General features: G+C 40.6%; 1 protein-coding gene across 10 annotated transcripts in view; it reads left to right on the top strand.

Annotated features, from left to right (window-relative positions):
* PLCB1 (phospholipase C beta 1) overlaps positions 1-23,394 on the top strand; it is a 415,710-nt gene that overhangs the window by 248,569 nt on the left and 143,747 nt on the right. For all 10 annotated transcript variants that reach the window (XM_080585528.1, XM_080585529.1, XM_080585527.1 and 7 more), the window contains 4 exons: positions 4,543-4,683; positions 11,339-11,418; positions 16,407-16,460; positions 17,043-17,118. In XM_080585528.1, coding sequence (XP_080441654.1) covers positions 4,603-4,683; positions 11,339-11,418; positions 16,407-16,460; positions 17,043-17,118 — 291 coding nt within the window. In that variant the 5' untranslated portion in view covers positions 4,543-4,602. The remainder of the gene's footprint in view (positions 1-4,542; positions 4,684-11,338; positions 11,419-16,406; positions 16,461-17,042; positions 17,119-23,394) is intronic.

Below are 23,394 nucleotides of genomic sequence, written 5' to 3'. Positions count from 1 at the left end.
CACTAATTTACAATGCAAACAAATACCAGAAAAATATAAAAATTCCTGCAGTACTTGAATTGCGCAATTGTTCAGCGACCCAGAAGTTCTGGCTGAGTCTTCTGATAGCCATCCAGTTTGGCCATTGCATCGTCCGTAACTATTAAGCCCCGAGGAAGGTCTTTAGCACCTGACAGGTTCTGTCGCTGCTTAATGTCCTTCTGAGATCGGCCAGCTGCTCCCACAAACGCTGCTGCTGCTCCAAGAAGCGTGAGGAACACAAGGTGTTGCACTGCATCCAAGGTGAGGCTTTGGCTGACCCGCTGCCCCTTGGAGGGATCAGATCAGTGCTTGGGAGTCGTTAAATGCAGACACCTGTTTTCTGTTCTGTGACAGCAGACAAATAGAATCCAAAATCCTTTTGGTTTGGAGAGGGTGGGAGATAGCTGGATAGCGTGCGTGGGTTGTCAGAGGGAAGCTGGGTCACAGCTGCTTTCTAAGAGAAGTGACTGTGAATCCTTGCTATGTGAGTCTCGAATATGGGGTGCATTGAGAGGGGAGCTGCAGAAGCAGAGCTCCCAAGCTGGTACCCACAAAGCCCCTGCATGGGGCTGCCATGCCCCAGCAGCCCTGGCTCCTTCTGTGATTCTCTGCCTCAAAAGAAATCTTGTGAAATGTTTCATACATAGGTTATAAGGGCTAAGATCTGTAAAAACTACACAACAGCATTTTACATGTATGTATGGTGATGTACTCTTAAAAAAAAATAAAATAAAATAAAAACAAAAAAACCCACATATTTTCTCAGACAGATGGTGCATTGCAACTTTTCCTGAAACAAGTTGAAAGAGATGGTGATCCTATTAAAAGATGTGCAGCATTTGCTATATGTGCAGAGCACGCAGTAATTGGAATTTAAGCGTTGAGCTACATCTTAATAACACCAGCCACAGCTGAAAGCAGTCTTTGCAGAGGTTGTCATTAATGTGTCATTGTCATTAAACTCCTTAAGTTTACATTATTTTTATGATTTCCACTGAAAGAAAATAAAACAGGAGAAAGTTTTGGAAGTCTGACTGAAATCTATTTTTATCTGTCTGTATACAGGATTCTGGTTTCTAACAAATCACCTTTATTCAGTCTTCACTCATAAATCTGATAGAAATTCCATAAGCCTTTCTTTCGTATTTCTGGCTAAATTTTCTTTTTCTTCCTATTTTTCTTTTGGATTGTTTTAAGGTAGTTTTTCTTTGGATCGGTTTGTGAAGACAGCAGAATGAGGTAGGGAGGGTTGGTTTTTTATGTTTTTTTGTTTGTTTGTTTGTTTTGTTTTTGTTTTGTTTTAAGCCAAAGGAGCAGGTAGTCCTCTGCCCACCTCTGGCCTCAGTTTGGGGTGGGTAACATGATTTTTAATGGATTTTAAAGCTCTTTGTGCTGCTAGTGCCATCCTTGTCACTTCCTCTGTACTCGCTTGCTAACAGTTGACATCTCCCTCTGGGAACGTCAGCCCTTTAACCACTGCGGTGTCACCACTTGAGCACCGACTTTCCTGGCCTGGCTTCAGGGCCAGTCTTCAGGCAGCCATGGTCCTTGAGCTGGAGTTCCTGATGGACTTCAGCTGCAGGGAAGAAGCAAGCTGGCATCGAGAGCTTTTGAGTTAAAGAGGTGAAAGATGATGAAGATGATGCTTTGCAGCACAATGATTTGATGTTTTCTGGCAAAGAGAAGTTGTACGGCTTATGTGGGCATTGTCAGTAGTCAGCTGCTATTGAGCATCCCATGGATGATAGGGCTTCAGTAGCTCAGGTGTTTAAAGAGTAACTATAATCAATATTTAATAGGCATCGCTCTTTTGAATGTCTCTGAGAGAGCTCAAAATGTTCATAATGAGGCCCCAGCTTAGCAAAAACTTACTCTGAAAACCAGTCAGCCTGCTCATGAGCCAGTATATTAAATGCAGCTGCAAACAGCAGCAGGCTTTGTCTCGTTCTTTAAAATGGAATTATCCAAACCAAAATAATCTAATTTATATAAAAGAAGCTAAATTTGGTCTGTTAGTATGAAGGTTATTCCCTTTCAGTGAACCCATACATATAGATAATATCTATTTTAAGTCTGTGGAGCAAATTGCATGTTATGCTGAGGTGTTTCAGGATGCACACCCTTTATTAATAGGTGCTGCATGGTAGCCAGATAATGCATTACTATAAGGGATTTTGTGCTTCAAACTTCATAGAGAAGTCTTAAATGGAATAGAAGAATATTCGTCCAAACAATCCAACCCAAGAAGAATGTTCTGTCAGATTTCTTGCCTTTAAAACCTGGAGAAAAATCCTGTGATTTGGAAGACCAGCTTCATACTTGTATTGCCTGATTGGCCACTTACTGTGCACTTCTAAAACCCTTACTGAACCAGCCCCAAATACCTTCTTTTTGATGATTTTGCTTTGAAAAATAAATCATCCCATTTCAAATATATTTCTTTTTTATTCTGTGATGCATGACTAATGCGTATCTTAGACTAACTAGAGGATGATCCATCATAGATGCATCTTATAGTTGACTATAAATATGTAGGGAAAAGGTTATCTTCTTTCTTCTTTTGTTGCGATTGCAGTTCATCACCAGCAGTGAAACTGAGCAATAGATTCAGCCAGGGAAAGGAAGAAAGGAATGACAAATATGTGAAAGAGAATAAAAACAGGTAGACAATCCTGTTTCAGATCAGGAAGAATGATGCTATTCCCAGCCAGCCACTTTAGTAGAAGCATTTATCAGTCTGATTTAGGGTTGAAAAAACAGATTAAGAAGGATATGAGCTCTCATCTTCCAGAGAAATTAAAGAGTGCTTTATAACATTCAGCTATAACATTCAGAAAGTAAACCAGCTAGTAATACACCATCACTAACTTAGTATCTTCAGGGCATTTCTCCATTTTTTCTCCTTGACGCAAATTAACACAATTTCTTTATCTGTCTTCAAATCCCCATCACTGGAACACAACTACTACTTTTATATCCCTCTTTTGCTTTTCTCTTATGTGAAAGCCTGTCATTAACTTGTTTACCCATGAAATCTTTTTCTCAGAGCACAATCATATTCCTTCTTTACAGAACCCTCAAATAGGATTATTCTATCTGTTTTCCTGCAACACTTGCCATCGTACCTTTTATTTAAAGAAGCTCAGCATTTTATGATGGACAGCCTTGAAGCTTCTTTCCAGTTAATATACCATTCTTCTCCCAAAGCTTGTGAAATACTCAGTGAACATATGCATAACTCCATTGCCTTGTTTAGACCGAGGCCTTGTGGATATACAATTTCCTGTGAGAATCATGAGAAATGGTCCTTCTTATCATCTTAATCTTATCATCCGGTTCCACAAAATTTAATTTGTGTTAGTTGAGATTCCAATCGTTATTCAGAAGTTACTAAATATTAAGAAGTACCATAAATAGCAAACGTAAATGCATACTGTAGAGGGGAAAAGGTCCATGAGAATGAAGTGCAACCTGCAGTATATATTTGTTACAGTTTTGAAATCATTTGATCTCTACACAGAATCTGTTTTTGGATTAGTGAAAAAATTGAGTGTAATCCCATGATGATCCAATTTGCTGGCTATTTTTTAATATTTATACCAGACTGAAAAATCTTGCCATATAGGAAACCTGAGCTTTCAAATTATACTGGTCCAATTAGAGGATTGACTTCAGTCATGCAGGGCTGCTTTTCATCTGCCTTTGCCTTTATAAACTGTATCTTGAGGCCAAGCACCAAGCAGTTTTCTTAGCTTGAAAAACACTGAGTGCATTGCCTGGAAATGCTGCAATTTAATCTGTTAGAAATTTGTAAACTACAAAATAACCTGAAATTAGTTCTCACATGCTTAAGTTACCAATGAAGTTGAAGTTCAGGTTTTTATTAGCTAATAAAACTCAGTGAATTTATCTGTCCCTCACAGGAATGTTATGTAGTCATTTTTATATTGGATATGCCCCTGAAAAAGACTGAAAACTAAAAATAATTGGAAGAGATCTCGCGATTTAAATAACGCATGGCATTTTGGACCTGAAGAAGGAGGAGGGCATCCGCAAAATTTACACTGTTCATTTCTTAATAGTTAAGGAAACTAATTCCAGGCAGTCTTCTTATTTTGTGAAAAACGAAGTTCTCCTCTATTGAGCTTTATCTAAAATCAAATGAAATTATAGAGAATCTTTCTGCTGAGGCCGGTAACCTTTGGACAGAAGGTGTAAATTCAACAAGCAAAACAGTTTGTGTGCTTAAGAGACAAAAGACATGAAAAAGAGAAAGGTGCTGATGTTAACTGGACAGCTTTTCATCTGAACTGTCCTAAGGCGGGCCTTGGAGGCTTTGAAAGGTTTACAGAAGTGATTCTTTTTATTATTATGAATTAATAACTTTAACAATTTTAATGAAGAATTAACCAGATCAGATTCTGTTATGACCATGTTTAAAGTGCTGAAAATAGCACAAGTTTTCAAAACTGAAGTATTTGCAGAAGACTTTTAACGATTTTGCAATATGGTTTCTTGCAGGATCCAAAACTGCGTGAACTATTGGATACTGGGAACCTAGGAGGTCGACTGGAAAATCGAATGATAACCGTCGTCTATGGTCCAGACCTGGTCAATATATCGTACTTGAACTTGGTGGCATTTCAAGAGGATATAGCAAAGGTAATACATGTTCACCTGTGTTGCATAAAATTAATGTTTTTGAAGTATTCCTTTGAGATATGGATACATGAGATAAAAGTGGAGATTACTATGAAATGAACCTCAATTCTGCTGTAGAGCTGTGCTGTTCAGTATGAAAGTAGAAACGTGCAGTCATTTTCTGGAAATATATTCAGTAAATTTTATGTCACAGATGTGCATGTTCATCTTCAGAACATTGCTTTGTAAAGCCCAAATAAGCTCTGTGAAAATAATCATATTCACAAATTTTTATTCCACTATAAGAAATATATTGTGACTCTCTGAACACATATTGATACCTTTCAGTAGTTATCACCACCCTTTTATGCTTGTTCTAAGTGTATGTGCAAATTATGGACAATATCCAAGTGGAAACTGTTGACTTTTTCTGGCTGACCTGTGTCAGAGCAGTGGAATCTACAGGCCTAACTTACATACTCATGTATATGAGCAAACAGACACCTAATATGACATACACATGCCACTTTCTGTTGGTCTTCAACAGTGAGTTTTACGCTTGCATTTTGCCTTGCTGATAACCCCTGAAAAGAACTGTGATGTAAATGTCATTACCTTAGCAAAGTATTTTTTCCATGCAGGTAGGCAGTACCTTCATTTCTGTCCAACAAGCCACAGTAAACACAGTTCTGTGCAACACACATGTTGCAGTTGATTCTAGTACATAAGTTTATTCTTTTCCTTCCTTCACCTTCTATACAACCCAGTTGTGTTTAATGAAGTGCAAGCTCTTTGATTTATCTGTCCCAAATTGGCATTTCAAAGGCAGCTCCTCTTTCCACTTCCATTCATGTAGATGGACTCTGGTAGCCCTGCACAGAACACAGTTCCATACAGCTTGCATCCTTGAGTCCATTAGATTGCCTTAAAAAGATAATTTCTTCACAGACTGTGACTATTTGACAACAGTAGAGTGTTATTCTGTTGTCTCACAGGCACCAGAAAATGGCAGACGAGGTGAAAAAGGACTTAGGATGGAAGCCTTAACCTCAGCGGGTTTATTTTTGTTTGCCAGGTTTCTGATTCTGCTAATTTTCATTAGCCAATTGGTAAATCTGGTGGAAACACAATTCACTCTGTTTCTTTGATATGAAAACACAGAAGCAAACTGAGTTTGTGGTGATCTGTGGACTGCTGTGGGAAGTGCTGTCCCCACACTCGAGATCACAGAGCTGTGTTCTATGGGTGTGCTTAAGAAAGCTAGCACTGCAAAAGTGAAGGCAATTGAAACAACTCTTAAGGAAAAAAACTAAGCATATGGCTGAAAATGAAAAGGTATGCTAAAGCTTTAACAGCAAAAATTGTTAGCCCTTACCAAGGAAGAGGGAAAATCACCTAAATCAGAAACCTGTCTCCTTTTTTGCTTTCCTGTCTAGCCAGCAATCACTGAACCATAATCTATTTGCTGAAACAGTTCAGAAATTGGTATCTTAGGGCCATTTTCTGTTTGATAATGGAACCTTAAAATACTGTAGATAAAATCATGCTTTAGAGAAGCTTTGCTGCTCTAAATCCTGAGTTACTCAGATCTTTGTTACAAAGAATCTGAGTTTTCCTTGTTATTTGTAAACGTGGCAAATAAATTCATACTTTATCAGTCAGGCATTGTTGCCTGGGGGTGGGATTTTCAAAGCATTGCACATTAGATTTGCTTACTTTAAAATTTCACTAAATATCCTGATTTTTTTTTTTCCTATTGGAACAGAGTTTGATCACTGTTGAAGGCATCTAAAAATTCTTCCATGTTTAACATATTTTTGGACTTTCTGTGAGCCAGACTATAGGATTTGGTCCTCATTGTCTCCAGGACCCATGTAGTGATTCAGAGGTCATTATTTTTGCCTGATGTGCTTATTTATAATCTCTTCAGGGAGCTCTGAGAAGGCGTTTAAACATAAGAATTTTTCAACGTCACACATGCAAATTTTGACCCTACTTCTCACTGACATGAGGGAAAGCAAGTGCCAATGAAAAACTCCCCCGCCCTTCCCTTTTCAGTTCCTGAACATTTTCCTGATTAACCCTTCATTTTTGATGCCTTACTTTTCAAGCTGTGGGACATGTATCAATCAGTCCTCCCTTGAAGGAGAGAGGCAAAACTGTAGAGGTTTTAGTAAGGCAGTTAAAATAATTCAGTAATGAGATTTTCTTCCTTTGCAGAAGGCTTACTACTCAAACCATGTTCATCACATCCACTGTCCAAGCTGTGGGAAAATTATGAGGATATGAGCCATGGGCTATTGAACTTGCTTTCAGTGAACTAAATAAAGAGCTAAAAATTACAACGTAGTTGTTTTATTTGCATTCCTCCAGGAGAAAGTAACTAATATTTAAAGTACATTACTGATGAGCTGAAGGGCACTGACCAGCTGGTTTGCTCAAAGAAAGCAGCTTGAAATTCATGAGGTAACGGTCTGAAAGGCTCATTACTAGATACATCTAATGATGAAGAGAAGTAGCACTGCTACACTGCTTGCTTATTTTCAGCCTGGTGTGCCTGTGCCTGTCTTGGGACAGGGTTCGTGAGCAACTACGAACAAGCCAGGATAAAGAAAGAATTCTCTTCTCAAACCTTTGCTGAGCAGATGTTCTTTTTCCCTGTCTCTATTCCCAACGTGAAGAAGTCTGACCTGTGAACCTATGTGTCTCCTCTATGGTATTTCATTCTTTTGCCAAATCCAGTAACTTCAAAAGTGCACTTCCTGTTTGTTCCCATCTCTTTCCTGTCACTCTCTTTTCTGTCTCTCATACCAACTCTGTGCACATCACACTAGTGCATCCTGGCCATAGAGATCCATATCCAGAGCCCAAGGAATTTTATTTATCTTTGACTTGATGAGCATTTGATCAGATCTGTTGCTAAGAAGTATGAATTGCTCTGTAAGTAGAATGATATAGTCAAAGATGGGTCACGGGTAGTTTGTAGTATGCTTTTCAGAATACTCGTTCATTTTTTTAGCTCCTTCTGCATATTTAAGAACTTAATCAGTAAAATGTTAAAATAAACAAGATAAATTCATGTCCATTTGATTTTTTTAATTAAATTCATACTGATGCTGGAAGTGTAGGATTCCAGTAACTTGCTTTGTTAACTTCCCACCAAAGACAAGCATGTAAGGAACATTGTCTTCTCACATAGTCAGTTCTGATTAGAAGGAAGTGTTTCCACAAAAGTGTGCTGTCTTTTCTTATGAACAAGTCTGATCGCTCCCATTGAGATAAATGCCTTAAGGTATGTACCCTGATGCATGTAATGGAGGAGAGAAATGAGTTCACTGAGCAACAGATCTCAAAATGAACTGCTGCTTACACGTTGCCTACCAAAGCGTAGAGTGTCTAAATGATTTGTTAGTGAAGTTCTCAGGAACGATATAAATATGAATTAGTGTAACAGGATGTAGCCAAAAGGAGAGCAGGTTCACGAAGCTCTTATCGTGATGGATGTGACTTGCTTGGAATTGAATGTGTCGGAAGGCTGGCTTCTTCCGCTCCCGAAAGGGATCAGTCTGCAAACAGTTTGTTGGCACCAGTACAGTCCTATTTCAGAATACACCGATTTATATTTTCCTTTTGTGTTGCATCTGTATAGGAGTCTGCTGCTACTGCGGTGATTCAGAGGCTGTTTTAACCTTTCCGCAGTAGGCTGTTTTCTTTTTACACATAACAGCTTTCTACCCTGCGGAGCGTTCTCACCAAGTGCTGCCTTCTGGAATCACTGCTGCTGGTAAAGGAAGCTGCACCGTGCATTATGCATGGAGTTGGAGGGCAGGCTTCGCTCTATACCATGCAGCAAAACCAAGGAAATGGAACCATTTGGTAGCTAAAGCAGTGAGACGCATCTTGGCTCACAGCTTGGTGCAAGCCCATCAAAGTCAGTCAAAAGCATCTCCTTTATTTCTTTGGATCTGTGCTCAGGGCTGTTGTTTCCCCTCCTGCTGAGGGTTCAGACCAGTGACTGGGAAGATGACATGATCCTTGGCATGTTTTCTGATCTTGGCTTTTTGGCTGCAGCTTTGTGATGGCTGGAACAAAGAGCCTACAAATGCGAGAGGCAACGAGTAAATATTGCTTTTTACTTGGTGACTTGGCACCTGTGTCATTAGAAGTGGCTCAGCCTGTCAGTAGCCCTTAGAATATTTGGCAAGGGCACTGCGATTGCTTGAAGAGCCAGGAAGAGCTAGCAAAGGAACATGGCAAGACTGTTGATATAAATAACGCTCGTGACAGGCACGTAATAACTGTGAGTTCCCATTAAATTCCTGTGAACAAGTGCTTGGACAAAGGGAAGGAAGAGCTGGGGGATGGGATAATCCTGAAGTGCCATCGATCTATTTTCTATAAAATGCTCACTTTTAAGCCCAGCAGAATCAGTGAGATCAAAACAAAGTCTATAAAGATCTGTAAAAAGCCAACCTATGTTCGATTTCTGAATGATATTTTATGTTGCCATTAATCTTTGCAGCCGTTAGTGTCACAGGGAGAAATTTTAACTGCTATTATTAGTGCCCAAACAAAGCAGTGTTTACAAGATGAGCCTATTTTGAGCCTGGAAAAATAAGTTGCCAAGAAGAAAAAAGGATTCTGCACTTAATACGCTTTCTGTTCCAAGAGTCACAGAAGAGCAGTCATGCTGCTAAAGAAGCCGTCTCATTTCTTGTTCTTTCTCACACCCCTGTGTTTTGTTGTGTTTTTTCTTAAAAAAAAAAAAAAAAAAGGGCCTGAGAAGGCAAAAGCAAGTAAAAATAAAAATGGAAGCAGTCACGAGAGGTGCAGGGGAAGAATATCTCAGCAGCAATTGTTTAACTCCCAAACAACACATCTGCTTGTGAGGGAGGCAGGTTTCTCTGCCAGGAATCTCCGTCAGATGTGTTGTCGTAGGTGCGAGTTTGTAAATTGTGTTGGACTTACGAATCTTGTAGTTTCAGGATATCAAAGGTCTGTGTGGAGGTAGGATTATAGGTAGCCTTATCTGTTCCTCCCTGGGAGCGACTGTGTGAGATTGCTTTCAGACACAAGGTCTGATAACTTCAGGGAACAAATCTTAACACCCTAAAGAAAAATATAAAAAATGCTAACTTCTTAACCTGTCTCAAATTGATCACCTCATCACGCAGAAACTTGGGGCTTTTTAGGTAAAACAAGCTGGTAAGCTCCAGTGTGAGGCAGCAATATTTGTTTCAGTGGAAGCTAATGATGCTTTTCATCATCGTCCATTTTTGTCAGAATGAAATTCCCTTTTTCATATTTTTTCTCAAAAAAAAGAGCTGAGGAGAGCAAATGCGTCTATGACGGTGTGTGGTCATGGATGTTTTGGATCTGGACTGATATGAAATGAAACTCAATTTTAATTTCAAAGAAAACTCAGAAAACTTCAAGTAAAAAAATTACATTGCTTGCAAAGGCATTGTTTATTTTTGTTTCTTTTCTTTAAAGAGCAAAACAAAGCCTGTCCAAAACCACATTTGTGATTAAAAGGGATTGCAATTACAGAGTATAAATAAGCACTAAGTTAGCAAGGAAAAATGCGCTGAGGTTGTCAAGGAAAGGCTGCAGGAGAGACCTGCAAGGGAAGAGAGCGACAGCACAAGCTGAGAGAGTCTGAACTTAAGGTCAGCCGTGGATCAGCCTTGCTGGGAACCCAGGAAAGGTCTGGGATCTCATGGAAGGACTTCAGGAACGTGCTTAGGAATGAGAAAAAAATGGGGGAAAAGAGAGAGGAAAAATAAGAGTGCTGTGGGAAGAGAAGTGCTTGCAGGCGAGGGGAGGCATCCTGTGAGCAGTGAGGACAGTTCTTCCCTACAGCCGGAGATGAAAATATCTTAGTGAGGAATAAGATCTCAGCGTGAGGTACTGGTGTGTATTATAGGGGGAGGAGGAGTTTTTCTGACTGGAGTTGTACCTTCTTCCCACTGTATGGGAACAACTTAAATATATTCCTATACATTTCTCCTGGTTTGTTCTTAAGTATGTTTCTCGTGTTGGCTGGTAACATCTCAGATGGAGTTTGTACTTACGGTTCTTAATTCAGCATCTACTATAAAAGATAAGGTGCGATATTCGTTGTCTGAATTGTTTCACGATCTGTAGAAGGAGAGATGCAGGTGTTCTCATAACAAACTCATGAGGAGAGACATTGCAGCGAGAGACGTATTATGGTATGGTCTATATCCCACATTGTCAGGTTTGTCTAGCTTCACACAGATCTAAACTCATTACAGCTTTGCTTTACAGGGATGGTGGCATAGAGGCTCTTTTTTTTTAATCCTCAGTGTGTCAACCAGAATAGTGTCCAACATGCAAGAAAATGTTATTTTCTGTGGCGTTTATGTTGCACATCCCTGAAGCTTGAATATGCTTTATGTCAGGCATTTATCCATGTGATTTTTTTTTATTCCAATACAGTCGAATAAAGTATCTTTAAAAAATATTTGTAATAGTCTTCATTTTTTGCAGAATGAGAAAGTCAGGTCCAATAGACAGGGAGGGATGCTATAATTGCAAAAATCAAGTTCAGACTAATTAGGCACTTATTGCTAACTATCTTTTTCAAAAATATTTGCATTGTGTAAGTAAACATCTAAATTAAGCCTCATTTAATCAAATTTTGTCTCTATAGGAATGGTCAGATGAAGTGTTCAGTTTGGCAACAAATTTGTTGGCACAGAACATGTCAAGGGACGCGTTTCTGGAAAAAGCGTAAGTGGCCACAGTATTTAATGCTGTGGGTGTTGCTCTTTTATCTGCGTCATTTTCCTTTTTTCTTGTTAGTCACATTGTCATCTATTGTCTCTGCTTTGATGAGTTGTCACTATTGTAAACATAGCCTGTCCTTTCTCATTGCTTTAAAAAGCCTGTTATCTAAACATCATTTTAAAAACATCTTGTTAGGGTTCTTCTTGCTGACTACTAAGTCATAGCAAAAAAAACCCCACAGTACTCAATGCCATCTTCCCTCTGTACACAAAAGGAGTAACTTCAGCTGTGGTCTGAAGCTCTCCATTTAAAATCAAAGACTATTTTGCTTCTGGTTTATTTTTCTTTCTAATCTCTCTGATTTCAGCATGCTTTTAGATTGGTTTGCATGGTGTGCAACTTCTGATTTGGTTTCAGCAAAGCACAGAATCTGTTCATGAGCACATCTGGGGTGTAAAAACACCCTTCAGAAATGAAAGAGAACTAAACCTGAGGTTAGCAAGTCTCATATTGATGATAAATACACATGCTGAGATAGCTTTGCTTAAATGATAGGGTTGAAAGCAGCATGACAAAGCCTACCAGATAACGATGGCAGTTAACTGGGGAATTTGCTGGACTTTTAGGGTTCTAAAAAAGAAGGCATACCATCCCTAGCCTACAAGTTGACTGGTTAAGTTCAGCTTTTTGTTTCCCCCAAACAACCTCTAATTCCTGCTCCCAGACAGAGGCTCAGTCCAGCTAAATACCAAGTGGGCGCTGAGGTTCCTAAAAGTTGTCTCCATCCAAGAAGCGAGTTAACCCACCTGCATTTTGGGCTTTCTAAGATTGTGCATGCCTAATTTTCACCAGATGCACCCATTTTAGTCAGAAGGTTCTTGACTTTAATTCTGGGTACATATCTGTAAGTGCCTGTTTTGGGAGGAGCATGTGTATGTTTCCTTCTCATAGTTCTTTCTGTGATGGGATGAAGTCAACTGAAATTCTTGACTTTTTTTTCTTGGAGAGAATTAGCATTGCAAAAACTATAGTTTTGTATCTGATAATGCTCTGATGGGACAGCAGTAACACATTAGGCAAGCCAAATCCCAAACGGATGGAAACATTTAACATTTCCTTCAGTTCCACAGTTGACACGCTGTGCTGGCCTGAGCAGTTGCAGGTACCTTCTGGAAGGTCTTCCAAGTTCCTGTATGGGTCAGTGGAGAAATGAATTTGACTAAGTTAGGGAAACTGGTTCATTCTTCAGGTTTTTGTAGGTGTCCACAGACCTTGGAATGACTGGGATGCCCTCTTCCCCTCTCTCCATCAGGACAGTGCACGTTAACAGTTGGTGAGGCAAGGCTTGCATTGGACTCCCAAATTTGCTCCCAAGCTGCTGAGGCTAAGTTAGATTTCACTTTATCAATACAGCTCTGTGTGAGAGAGAGCAGAAATTATTTCCTTCAGCTCCACAGACCGTACATGAGTTACAGGGCTGATCTGATATTCTATTTCCTTACCACTCAAACTCCTGGGTGACCAGTGGACTTTGACAGGTGTGTAACAGGGACATTTGAGGCTGTGCCTAATGTGTGCTTTCCTGTGACATTCAAAGGAGGAGTGTGTTGTCACACAATGTAGTCGAGCCAGTCTTATTTGGAGACATTTTTCTACAATTATTCAAGCAATATTAATTAAATTAAGTCACCGGACACTTGCGTCAATTCAGTAGCAGGCAAGCATGTTATTCTCGTGTCTTTTTTTCCACTAATTAATAAATCACTTGGGAACTGTTGGTTTTCCAGGGTCCTTAGCACATATGCCAAATCAGAGTCACTTAAGAAATATTTCACTTTGAAGATTAAAACTATTTCCCTGTTATAATTACTGTACTGAGCAAAGGATTGGTTGCAATCCTATCAGTACCCTTTTGTTGAAACAGAAAAACAAACTGCATTAGAGCAGAATTAGGCATTTTTCTTTGTGGCATTCACTCCCTTGCAGTGTTGGAAGTGCAATAATAAACAGATTGAGCAGCTTCCCTGTGCTTTAGTCATATGAGAAAAACAGGTTAATTTGGAAGGATGTGGTTAATAAAAAACACCATTTTGGTCGTAAAGTGCACATTCCTCTGTTGTAATCCTGCAGTATAATTTTGTGTTAGGTTACAACTAAACTTCTTTCAGTACATTAGTACTGAAGTACTGAGCAGTGCAATAGGAAGTACAGGATGGCTTTGTTGTGGAAACTTTGGTCCAGTATTGCATCCAAAGTTTGTCACCACTGGAGTCAGCAGTGCGCTACTGAAATGAGTCTGTTTAGCTGCTACCAATGGGAGTATCTCTTAGCAGGCCTCCTAACAGGAATAACATTCAATTTTCCCAAACCGATGGATTATAGCTGCAGGGAAAGAAATAGTGTTGCATGTATGCCAAAGAATTTGGGGGGAAGAAGGTGGCTAGTAGTGGTGGGGTTTGACTGTTCTTCTGACACGTCTTTAGGATTCTAAACTTCAGTTAAAGCAAACTCTTATTTCTTCATTTTATTTTACTTCTAGCTTTCTTGATTACAGAGGAAAACATTAAGTTTGACCAGAATGTGCTCAAAAGTTTCAAAAGCAGAAGAAAGAAACTCTTTTAACTAATCATTGTGACTTTTTTATTTATTTATTTATTTTTAAATCTAGCTCATTGCTGGGAGACTGGTGTGGGTAGTATTTTTGTTTGGTGATACAGTGGCACAGAATATTTCAGTTTCCAGAAGATGTGTATGAGGACACAAGGATTTGTGGAAATGTTCCTACACTTGTTAAGGATGTTAATATGCATTTTGTTTTTGAAGTGGTTGCTAGTGGAATTTTCAGTTGGGAAGAAAAGGAAAGTTTATTAGAACCATGCTGTTTCTTTTTCGTTTGGTAGGCCAGTGGGTAAAGTGGAAAAATAAATAAATAAATGCTCTGAAGTACTTCAGTGTAGCTACATTTTCCTCCAGATTGTGTTACTGCAAAACTCATTTATAGTTTTAATTATATTCTAGTAGAAGGGACAAAGCACTCAAAATGTGTGCTTTGCTGGTGTGGTGGTTTTACCAAGCTGGGCAGCTGAGCTCTACCACAAATGCTCTCTCACTCCCCCTCCTCAAAGTTAAAGGGGGAGAAAATACAATGCAAAGGGCTCAAGGGTTGAGATAAGGACAGGGTGATTTCTCAACAGCTATCGTGATGGGATGCCATCCTTCTTGAACTGATCCTGCGTGGGCTTTCCAGAGGCAGCAGCTCTTCAAGAACTGCTCCCACACGACTCCATACCACGGGGTCCATCCCTCAGGAGCAAACTGCTCCAGCACGGGTCCCCCACGGGCGGCAGCTCCCCCCAGACCCCCTGCTCCTGCGAGGGCTCCTCTCCACGGGCTGCAGCTCCGGCCCGGGGCCTGCTCCTGCGGGGGCTCTCCATGGGCCGCAGCCTCCTCCAGGCCACATCCACCTGCTCCACCGGGGGCTCCTCCACGGGCTGCAGCGTGGAGATCTGCTCCGTGTGGGACCCATGGGCTGCAGGGGGACAGCCTGCTCCACCAGGGGCCTCTCCACAGGCCACAGGGGACTTCTGCTCCAGTGCCTGGAGCACCTCCTGCCCTCCTTCTTCACTGGTCCTGGTGTCTTACAACATCGCTTATAGGCTTGGCTCAGGCCAGCGGCAGGCCCCTTATCTAACATGGGGCAGCTTCTGGATTCTTCTCATAGAAGCCAGCCTTACCAAAAGACCCCTGTTACCAAAACTTTGTCTGTACCAAAACTACAGCTGGCTGCTGCTGGTGAGCATTGTGCTGGTTACCAGTAGTCCTCACATACCAGGAGAAGCATCAGATGATCACTGTAGGCCCAACTGCTTCCCATTAGCTGCTCATAGCTACTGCATGACTCCTCTTTCAATAGGAGTTGTATCAGCTAGTGGAAAGATTTGAACAAAGAAAGATATATGCTCATCCTGCTGCCTTAATGAGCATGTGAGAGAAGTCACAGGTCCTGAGATACTGAGATGCTTTAAATACTCAGTTCAAAAGCTGTGTAATTGCCTGCCTGTAGATGGTTTCAGCATGTAATTTTTATATTGTTTCAGATTAGAAATGTCATGGGCTTGCCCAGGGCTGCTAAATATACTCTTGCTGGTGCAGAGACATTTCAGTTGCCAGCAATTTGACTTCCTTTCAGCTGAGGAGTGTCAGCATTTAGGGTCAAACAGAGGAACCCTAACAGCTGTGTAGTGGGGATGTCTTAGAGAGGCAGGGATATTTGTGTGCAACATCCAGGCACAATTTCAGCCTCTAGAAGAGAAGTACTGCCACCTTTCCAGTCAAGTTGTATAGCCTGTGTGCCTCACTGAAAGGATAGTGGGGATAGGCAAACAGGTAAATAGATATTAGCAAGCTAGAGGGAGACAGTGTGTCTTCTACACATGCTTATCCATAACTTCAACCTGAGTATCTTGCTTATATGGTTCACCCACATGCCTATATTCAGCTACCAGCAAAGAACATGCTTTTGCTGATGCTACTGAAAGGCAGAAAAATAGCTGGGAATAATAGCAAGATAAAACACAAAAGCGAAACTGCCATTCATCCCAGTGAGGATTTCCTAACAGCGTGTGGATTTGAAGGTGGTAAAGTTGAAATCTTGTTTATGCTTGCACTGGACCTAGCTGAAAGGAAGAAGACTCCTTCAGCAAAAGGATAGAGTGGCTGGCAGCTTGAGCGGGGAGTTTGGAAGGATGGTAAAATTGTGTGTTAATGGTGTTTGCAATGTCCTGTTTCAAGGCAGACATTATTTGACAGTGCAGGTGCATTACTGTTGATGGAAAAGGTACTTATTAATAGTATCCCAATGGATTTTCTTTTTGGGCAAAAAACTTGGGTGGAACTTATCACATGATAAAAGCAATAGTGTTGGGCTATAAAGTTGGTGAAGAGACACTTGAAGATGCTAAAAATAAAATAAGATGCTTTTCTCTCCACAGTTACACAAAACTTAAGCTGCAGGTGACACCAGAAGGGCGCATTCCTCTGAAGAAGTAAGTGTTCCACTTTCTTACCATGTAGTCTCTTTTGACCTTTGAGTATGAATAATCATTTGGGATGAACATGTGATCCCTGTGTCTAGAATAATCATTTTGTGATTTGTGGTATACCCCAAGGAAAGAGTACCCAATGATTCTCAGGATGTCTCTGTTTAAATAGCCTTTGGCCTTAGATTACCCTTGTTACCTTGAGCCTCTCTGCTCTTGTTCCACTTGCGTATAATTTAAAAAACAAACAAACAAAAACACCACCACCATTACAAATGTTGGGTTTTTTAGCTCTGAAATATATTGTGAGGATAAATATACTCAAATTGTGTATCACTGAGGTAATGTGGTGAAGAGAGCAGTGGTGACTTTCTCAAATAACTGTTTGCTGTAACAGGGCCTTGTGTGATGTAGAATTAAACTCATCGTGGACATCATTAATCTCACTTGTGTTATGTAGCATCCAGCAAATGGAAATAAATAGCTAAAGATACGAGAAACTGGGAAGCAATATCCAGTCTTTAAGCCACATGGGCCAACAAGGCATGTCTTTAAGCCAATTCACTCTGGTTTGTTTTCATTTTGCAGTATATACCGCTTGTTTTCTGCTGACAGAAAACGGGTAGAGACTGCGTTAGAAGCTTGTAATCTTCCATCTTCCAGGGTAAGCATCTGAATTTATTCCTGCCCTGACGAAGTGTTGCTTGTATTCACTGGTATTTACTCTCTGTTGAGTTGAGTATGATTTGTCCAAGGCTGATCATGCTGTGTTGGATTTGCTCCTAGATGGGTCCTCAGCAGCAGGTCTATCTTTCCCACATAGAGGTTACTGCAAATTGGAGTTTGTTTGATTTGAAATTGTACAGGGAGCAGGAGTGCCTTGAAGAAGTGCAAATAGATTAAAGGAAAGGGCAGGGAGTCATGTGATCTGCCCTGGAGAAATCCTATGAGAATATTTTCAGAGTCCGTAACTAGTACACAGTTTTCCAGGCGCAGTTTTAGAGCAGTATTGGTTTGACATGAAGCTAATGCTGTAATCTGTTTCCTTCTCACAAAAGAGACCATTTAAACTCATTGTAGCCTGTCTAAAAGGTGCATGAAAAAAATGTTGAACTAGTAGTGTGTCAAAGCTGTTAATGCTGTGGGGATGAGGCCATTGTATGCTGCTCATCCAGGGGCCCTCCTCAACCAGAAGCATTTGCAGGTTGGTAGTTCAGCCTCAAGAAAGCCCTTTCAAGCTGAGTGAAATCAAGTGGGTGATTTTAGTAAACACTGTAGTGAAGACAATTCCTTTTAGGTGGAGATTCTCCTCCAAAGAAGCTTCTTGCAGAATAATTCCTATTTACGAGGTCCAAGAGATGGAGCAGAACCAGTCTGGAGCAGAGGAGAGCCTGCATCACCTAATCCCTCACTGTTGTAGAAAGCTCTGTGCTGCGATGTTCATTCAACCTTTGTGTCCCCAAACACTTCTTAATAAAGCCAATTCCTACTGCTCCAGAAGAGCTGTGGTGCAAAATCTTCACAAGCCAAACCTCTGATACGACTTTCCGCTAAGACCTTCCTTCACAGGTTTTGGAGCTTTATGCCATGTAATATAAACGATTATAACAATCTTAGCTGAAGGAAGGTTCTTTAAGTATTAGCACGTAAAATAGGTGTTTGACTAGTTAAAAATGTTGTGAGGTTAGAAACATGAAAAGATTTATTTTAAAGATGGGTTTTCATTTAATTGGTAGCAAACAATTTTTAATAAGATATGCTAAAAAAACCAACAGTGAAGCATTGCTTTTTAAATCAGTTGATTTATTATTTCTCTTGATGTTGATAAAGATAAAAAACAATGTCTTATTTCCCAATGCAAAAAAAAAATCCAAACATCACTGGAATCCTCAAAAAAACCTGCAACCTTTTTCTGCTGTTTATTTTAATAGAGTCAGTTTAACATAGACATTGCTGGATATTTGTTGCTGGGATACCATTGTGAAAATTTATTCATAGTATAAAGTAGATCCTTTCTTTGCTTGGGACAAAAGAGAAACAAGCTTCATGCAACAAAGAAAACTGTATTGATCATCTTGGAAAAAATATTTTAGGAGCTTAGTGCTTGAAAAGAATGAATCTCCTAAAGGTAATGGATTAGAAGAAAACCAGTACTTCAGCTTCAGTTCTTTTCTTTTGTGTTCCTGTTTATTTGAACAAATAAAATTCTTAGCTTCATTTTCTTGCTTTTCTACCCCATTATACTATGGGACAACTGTCATTCCTGTAAAACCCTGAAGAGCACAGGACTCCAGCAGCATGCAAGATGTGAATATAAGGGAATCTTCCGCAGTAAAATCATAATGAATATTGCAGAGTATTCATGAAACTCTCTCAAGAACATTAACGGCTTGGACTTTTCTATATTTTTGGATTCATACCTCATGAAAATCACTCTAAAGATTTTCTCTCCACATTTGCTATAAAAAAAAGCATACTTCTCATTCCTTAGAAAGATGGGGGTGTTGTTGGGCAGGAGTTTCACATGATGTTTTACTGCACCTCTCAGAACCTATGGATGACCCTAAAACACAGAATTAAATTCACAGTCATGTCTAGGAGGATGCCAAGTCATCACTTGGTAGTCTCACATCTTCCTGGTTCATAGCTTCAGGGCTGGGACAGTCCCTCATGTACCTTATGTGATGACCAGAGCATAGGGCAGCCTGACTGCTTCTGGTGCATAGTGTCATGGCATGGACTTGTCTGTGACAGTACAAACTTCAGCATCTGCTAGCCCCTCTCTTGAGCAAACTCCATGTGTATGCTTGCCAGGAGTCCTTGTGGGACAACATGTAGGCACTGCATTTAGTGGAAGAGGAGGAAGAATTCTCATTGCTTGGAAGACTGCCTTTGTTCTGCTGTAGAAGAATAGACAGGCCTCCCAGAGGGCCTAAAATTAACTCTTTATTTCAGATTTAGAAACCTTAACAAGGGGTTGATTCTCTGCAGTGCTGAGCACTCTGTCTCTGATTCAGCAAGCAGTTGGGCATGATGCAATGGGATGATTTATGGACTTCAAGTCAAGCACATTTGCAAAGCTTGGGTTTATTTATTTATGGATTGGGCTTGGCATGTGTAGAGTGTTGCAGGACTAAGCCTTGTATGATCAGATTTCCTGAAGCATTTGTTGTCTAGCAGATCTGAAAGCAGAAGAATGTTTAAATATATAGGAAAATGATATTTTAAAAAATGCCAATGAAGTTTTTGAGTTTGGCATCTGATTCGTAGATTGGCATCCACAGTTTTTTAAACCTTGGGAAGGTTTTGTTTTGTTTTGTTTTTCCTTTTGGGTGTGGTGGGCTGGTTGTGGGCTTTTTTTGGTTGTTGTTGGTTTGCTTGTTTTCATTTTAGTTAAATAGCATTTGAAGAACTTTATTTTAGTCACCTCTGGTTCTGAAGATGGGTTTCTGCACTCCAGTTAATGTAGAGGTTCATGATAAAGCACCAGTGAGCTTGACTGTTTACACAAAATAAAACAACCATCTGTTGAGTCCTATCTGTGCAAATAATCTGAATTAGTTGTTGTGCTTCCGAATATAAAATAGAATGGATACAGGTGTTATAAAAGCAAGCGGGTAACTAGACAAATCATAAATCAACAGTGCTTGAAATTAGTAGAGAGTCTTAATCACAAAATAAAATTGAATACCAATATTCTGCAAAGCCAGAGATGAGAGAGGCTCTAATGTGTCACAGAAAGTTTGTGATTCGTTCACTGGTCTCAAAAAAGAGATTAGCGCATAAGGTGTGTGGGTGGTTCCAGTGAGACGTGGATGGCTCAGACCAGGATGACGAAAGGGGCAGCGTATTTTAATCCTTTCTGGCAGGCAGGATTTTGGAACCCAAATATAGTTGTCTGAAGTTGTGCCTGGGGTGACGAATGCTTACAGCAAGGCTTTCCTCACCCCTCTGTATCTCTGTGTCTTGTAGCCCACTAGTTATGTTACTGGTAGGAAATAATAAATCGTTAACATAGTCTGTATTTATGCCTGAGGACTTGTATTGGCTATCCTCTTTGTAGACACGTATTTGTAGGTATCTGTTTGGAAACTGAGGTATGTTTTTCTTAATTGGATCGAACTGACAAATAAAAGCCTGGATCTCAGGTTATCAGAAAAGACATATTTTACATTGTTGAGTACCTTCAAATCCCCTGAAAAGGAAAAAAATATACTAGGTCAGTGGGAGACTGTAATTCTGTGGTAATTACAGAATCAACGACAAAAATGCCCTTAGGAGAAGCACTGGCTGAGGAGCAGTAGCCTGCTGAACAGTGATTATAGGTGCACTGAGTATTGAGGTGCCACCTTTAATAAGAAATGCCCAAGCTTTACAAAACCCATCCTTTAGCAATACGCAAGTCTCAGTGGTCCTACTCAGCACCACAGCTCAAACTGGTCAAAGCGCAGCAGGTGCAGTTTCACAGGCAGTTCTGTGCCACCCGCAGCTCTCCCTGAAAGGAGCTATTGCCATCCTCCAGCTTCAGTCTGTAAACTTCTTCATCCAGCCTTGCAGGGGATTTAGTATTTGTGCCATTGGTGACCTACCTGACTCAACACGCTGATCCTGTAGCAAAGCATACAGGGTTGTTTTGGCTGAGTAAGATTTGAAGACACCACACAGTAGTAGGTAGGGCCCTGAGCAAGGGATGTGTGAGGTGAGTGGAACAAGAAGTTGCCTGAGCTGTCCCAGGTGAATGTGCATCGGTACCTTTTGACTACAGCATGAAAGGAAACAAGGGTTTTCACTGATCCTGAATGATTGCTTCTAACAGCTAAAAAGTTACCAACTGAGAAAACCCCATTTCTCATGACATGATACAGGGAAAGATCTTTGGTGTTGCAGTGTAACCTGGGAATCACTGGGTGGTTTTCCCTTTTGTGAAGAAGTGTTTGGAGAAACACCAAAAGCTGAACATGGCACATGCTGTCTAGGTGCTGAGGACATTGTTGCTAGCGCCTGTTGTCCCTGCTCCTTGGTCAGAATCCTGTGCTGGTGGAACCTCCGCATAGAGGTTGTGCCCACGCAGACAAATCAGTGTTGCAGGTGTGCAGGCAAATTCCAAGTTGACACCAGATGAAACTCTTAGCAGCACAGAAAGCCAGTCAGGGTTTTGCATCCTCTGAGCAAGCACTGCAGCTGACCCCAGGAAGATTGTTTGGAGGAAGAATAGGTTGCAGCATGGGTTTTTTTGGAACAAGTCCCAGAAATGGGCTTGAGCAGGGGTTCTTGGTGCTGCCCATCCTCATGCTGGCTGTGACGGCACGTGCATTACTCTGAGCTCCTGGGCAGCAGCTGGGCAGGTGATTGCTCTGAGCTCTTCTGAGTCAGGGAAGAAGATGCTACAGGTAGGATTTGCTAGGTTAAGCAGATATAGCAGCCACTCATGTAGTCTGCCAAAATAAGGAAGGAGTAATGGTCTGAGGGGAATGGAGGGTGAGACAGAGCTGGGAGCTGCCCAGCTCAGTCTGCATTTATAGACACAAACGCTGAATGATGGTCATGGTACAGAACCCACTTGGGCCTCTGTGGATTTCACTGATGAGAGGAGAGGTAAAGTGACAACCATAGTGTTTATTTACTTATTTATTTTAACTTAAAGCAGGAAAAATATTGCAAAATTCCCTTCCTTTTACCAAAGGCTTGAACTGACACTTCCGGTTCCCTTGGCAACTGCATTAAACAGACAGAATAAATAAAAGCAATGATTTCCTCGATCAGCAGCTTGCTCCCGATAAAATTCGGCTCAACAGCATTTAAAAGCAAACAGCTTTGAGTCCAAATTACAATTTTCCTCCTCTGGTTCATCAGATTCAGGCATTATTTGGAGCCATTGAGAGTCTCACATGGTTCCTTTGTGATTCCAGAGACGACATTTCATAGCTTTTGATAAAGTTAGCTTGCGTGGAGGAAATTCAAAATCAGATTTTCTGTATGTGCATTCTGCGTTTTTTGTGTTTTCACTTTCTTGTTTCCTTATGAGGTTTTCTCTGCAAAAAATACAAGCTTCTGTACTGTTCTCCTTTCTCAGTGCCTTGATGCAAATGCAGAACCAGTGGGTGCATCATTACCGTTCTGCACCAAGAAAACTGCTCAGCTTGCACCTTCCTTGGGGTACTCGTTTTTTCCCAGCCCTGCTAACAAAGCAGTCCATGCTGTCTTTTGCAAAAAGTGTGGAGCTTTAAGACAGCATTTGCCAGTGGGAAAACTCCTGAGTTTCATGCAAAGGACTGTTTACCCGTTCGAAAAATTCCGTCCTTTAAATATAGTCGTTCTATTTTTTTCAGAGAAAAGTTACCAGGTATAATGGGGATGGTGAAAGTATCATCTGGAAGCAAGAATGAATGTAAATTATTGTAAACTTTAGAAAAAATACTGGTATCTCTTCTAAAGAAAAGCACTTTTATCAGTTTCTGTAAAAGCAATCTGATTGCCTGATCAGCTACCCTCAGTGGTTTGGAGGAAGGTGTATGGAAAAGCTACAGTGCGTGACTCTTGCCCATCACGGTGATATCTTAAACGTGTATCTTCAGGAAGGAAGAGGAAACATTTCTGGTACTGTCAGAGAACAAGAGTATTAATTATGACTCGGTGACTCAGTTTGTTCTCTGGTTCTGTGAAAGCTTTGGAAAGATGAGTACTGTGCGCTGCCTTGCCAAAGCATGCTGGCTCAGCACCACTGGCCAGGTCACCAGCTTCCTCAGGACTGCTGTGCTCATTTTGTGCTACAGATAATGTGGTTATGTGGGGAGGTGTCCTTTCTTTCTTCTTCATAGGTGCTCCAAGAAAGAGAGAACTTTGTCTTATGGAATGAAGATGGGGAATGCTTTTTTGTTTGTTTTTGAAGATGTGCTCTTTAAGCTGCTCTGTTATTCAGGGGAATGTATTATTCTGCAAA

The sequence above is a fragment of the Anser brachyrhynchus genome (genome assembly GCF_964034855.1).
Source record: "Anser brachyrhynchus genome assembly, chromosome: 3".
In the NCBI taxonomy this organism is placed as follows: domain Eukaryota; kingdom Metazoa; phylum Chordata; class Aves; order Anseriformes; family Anatidae; genus Anser; species Anser brachyrhynchus.
This window is presented reverse-complemented; position numbering and strand designations above follow the sequence as displayed.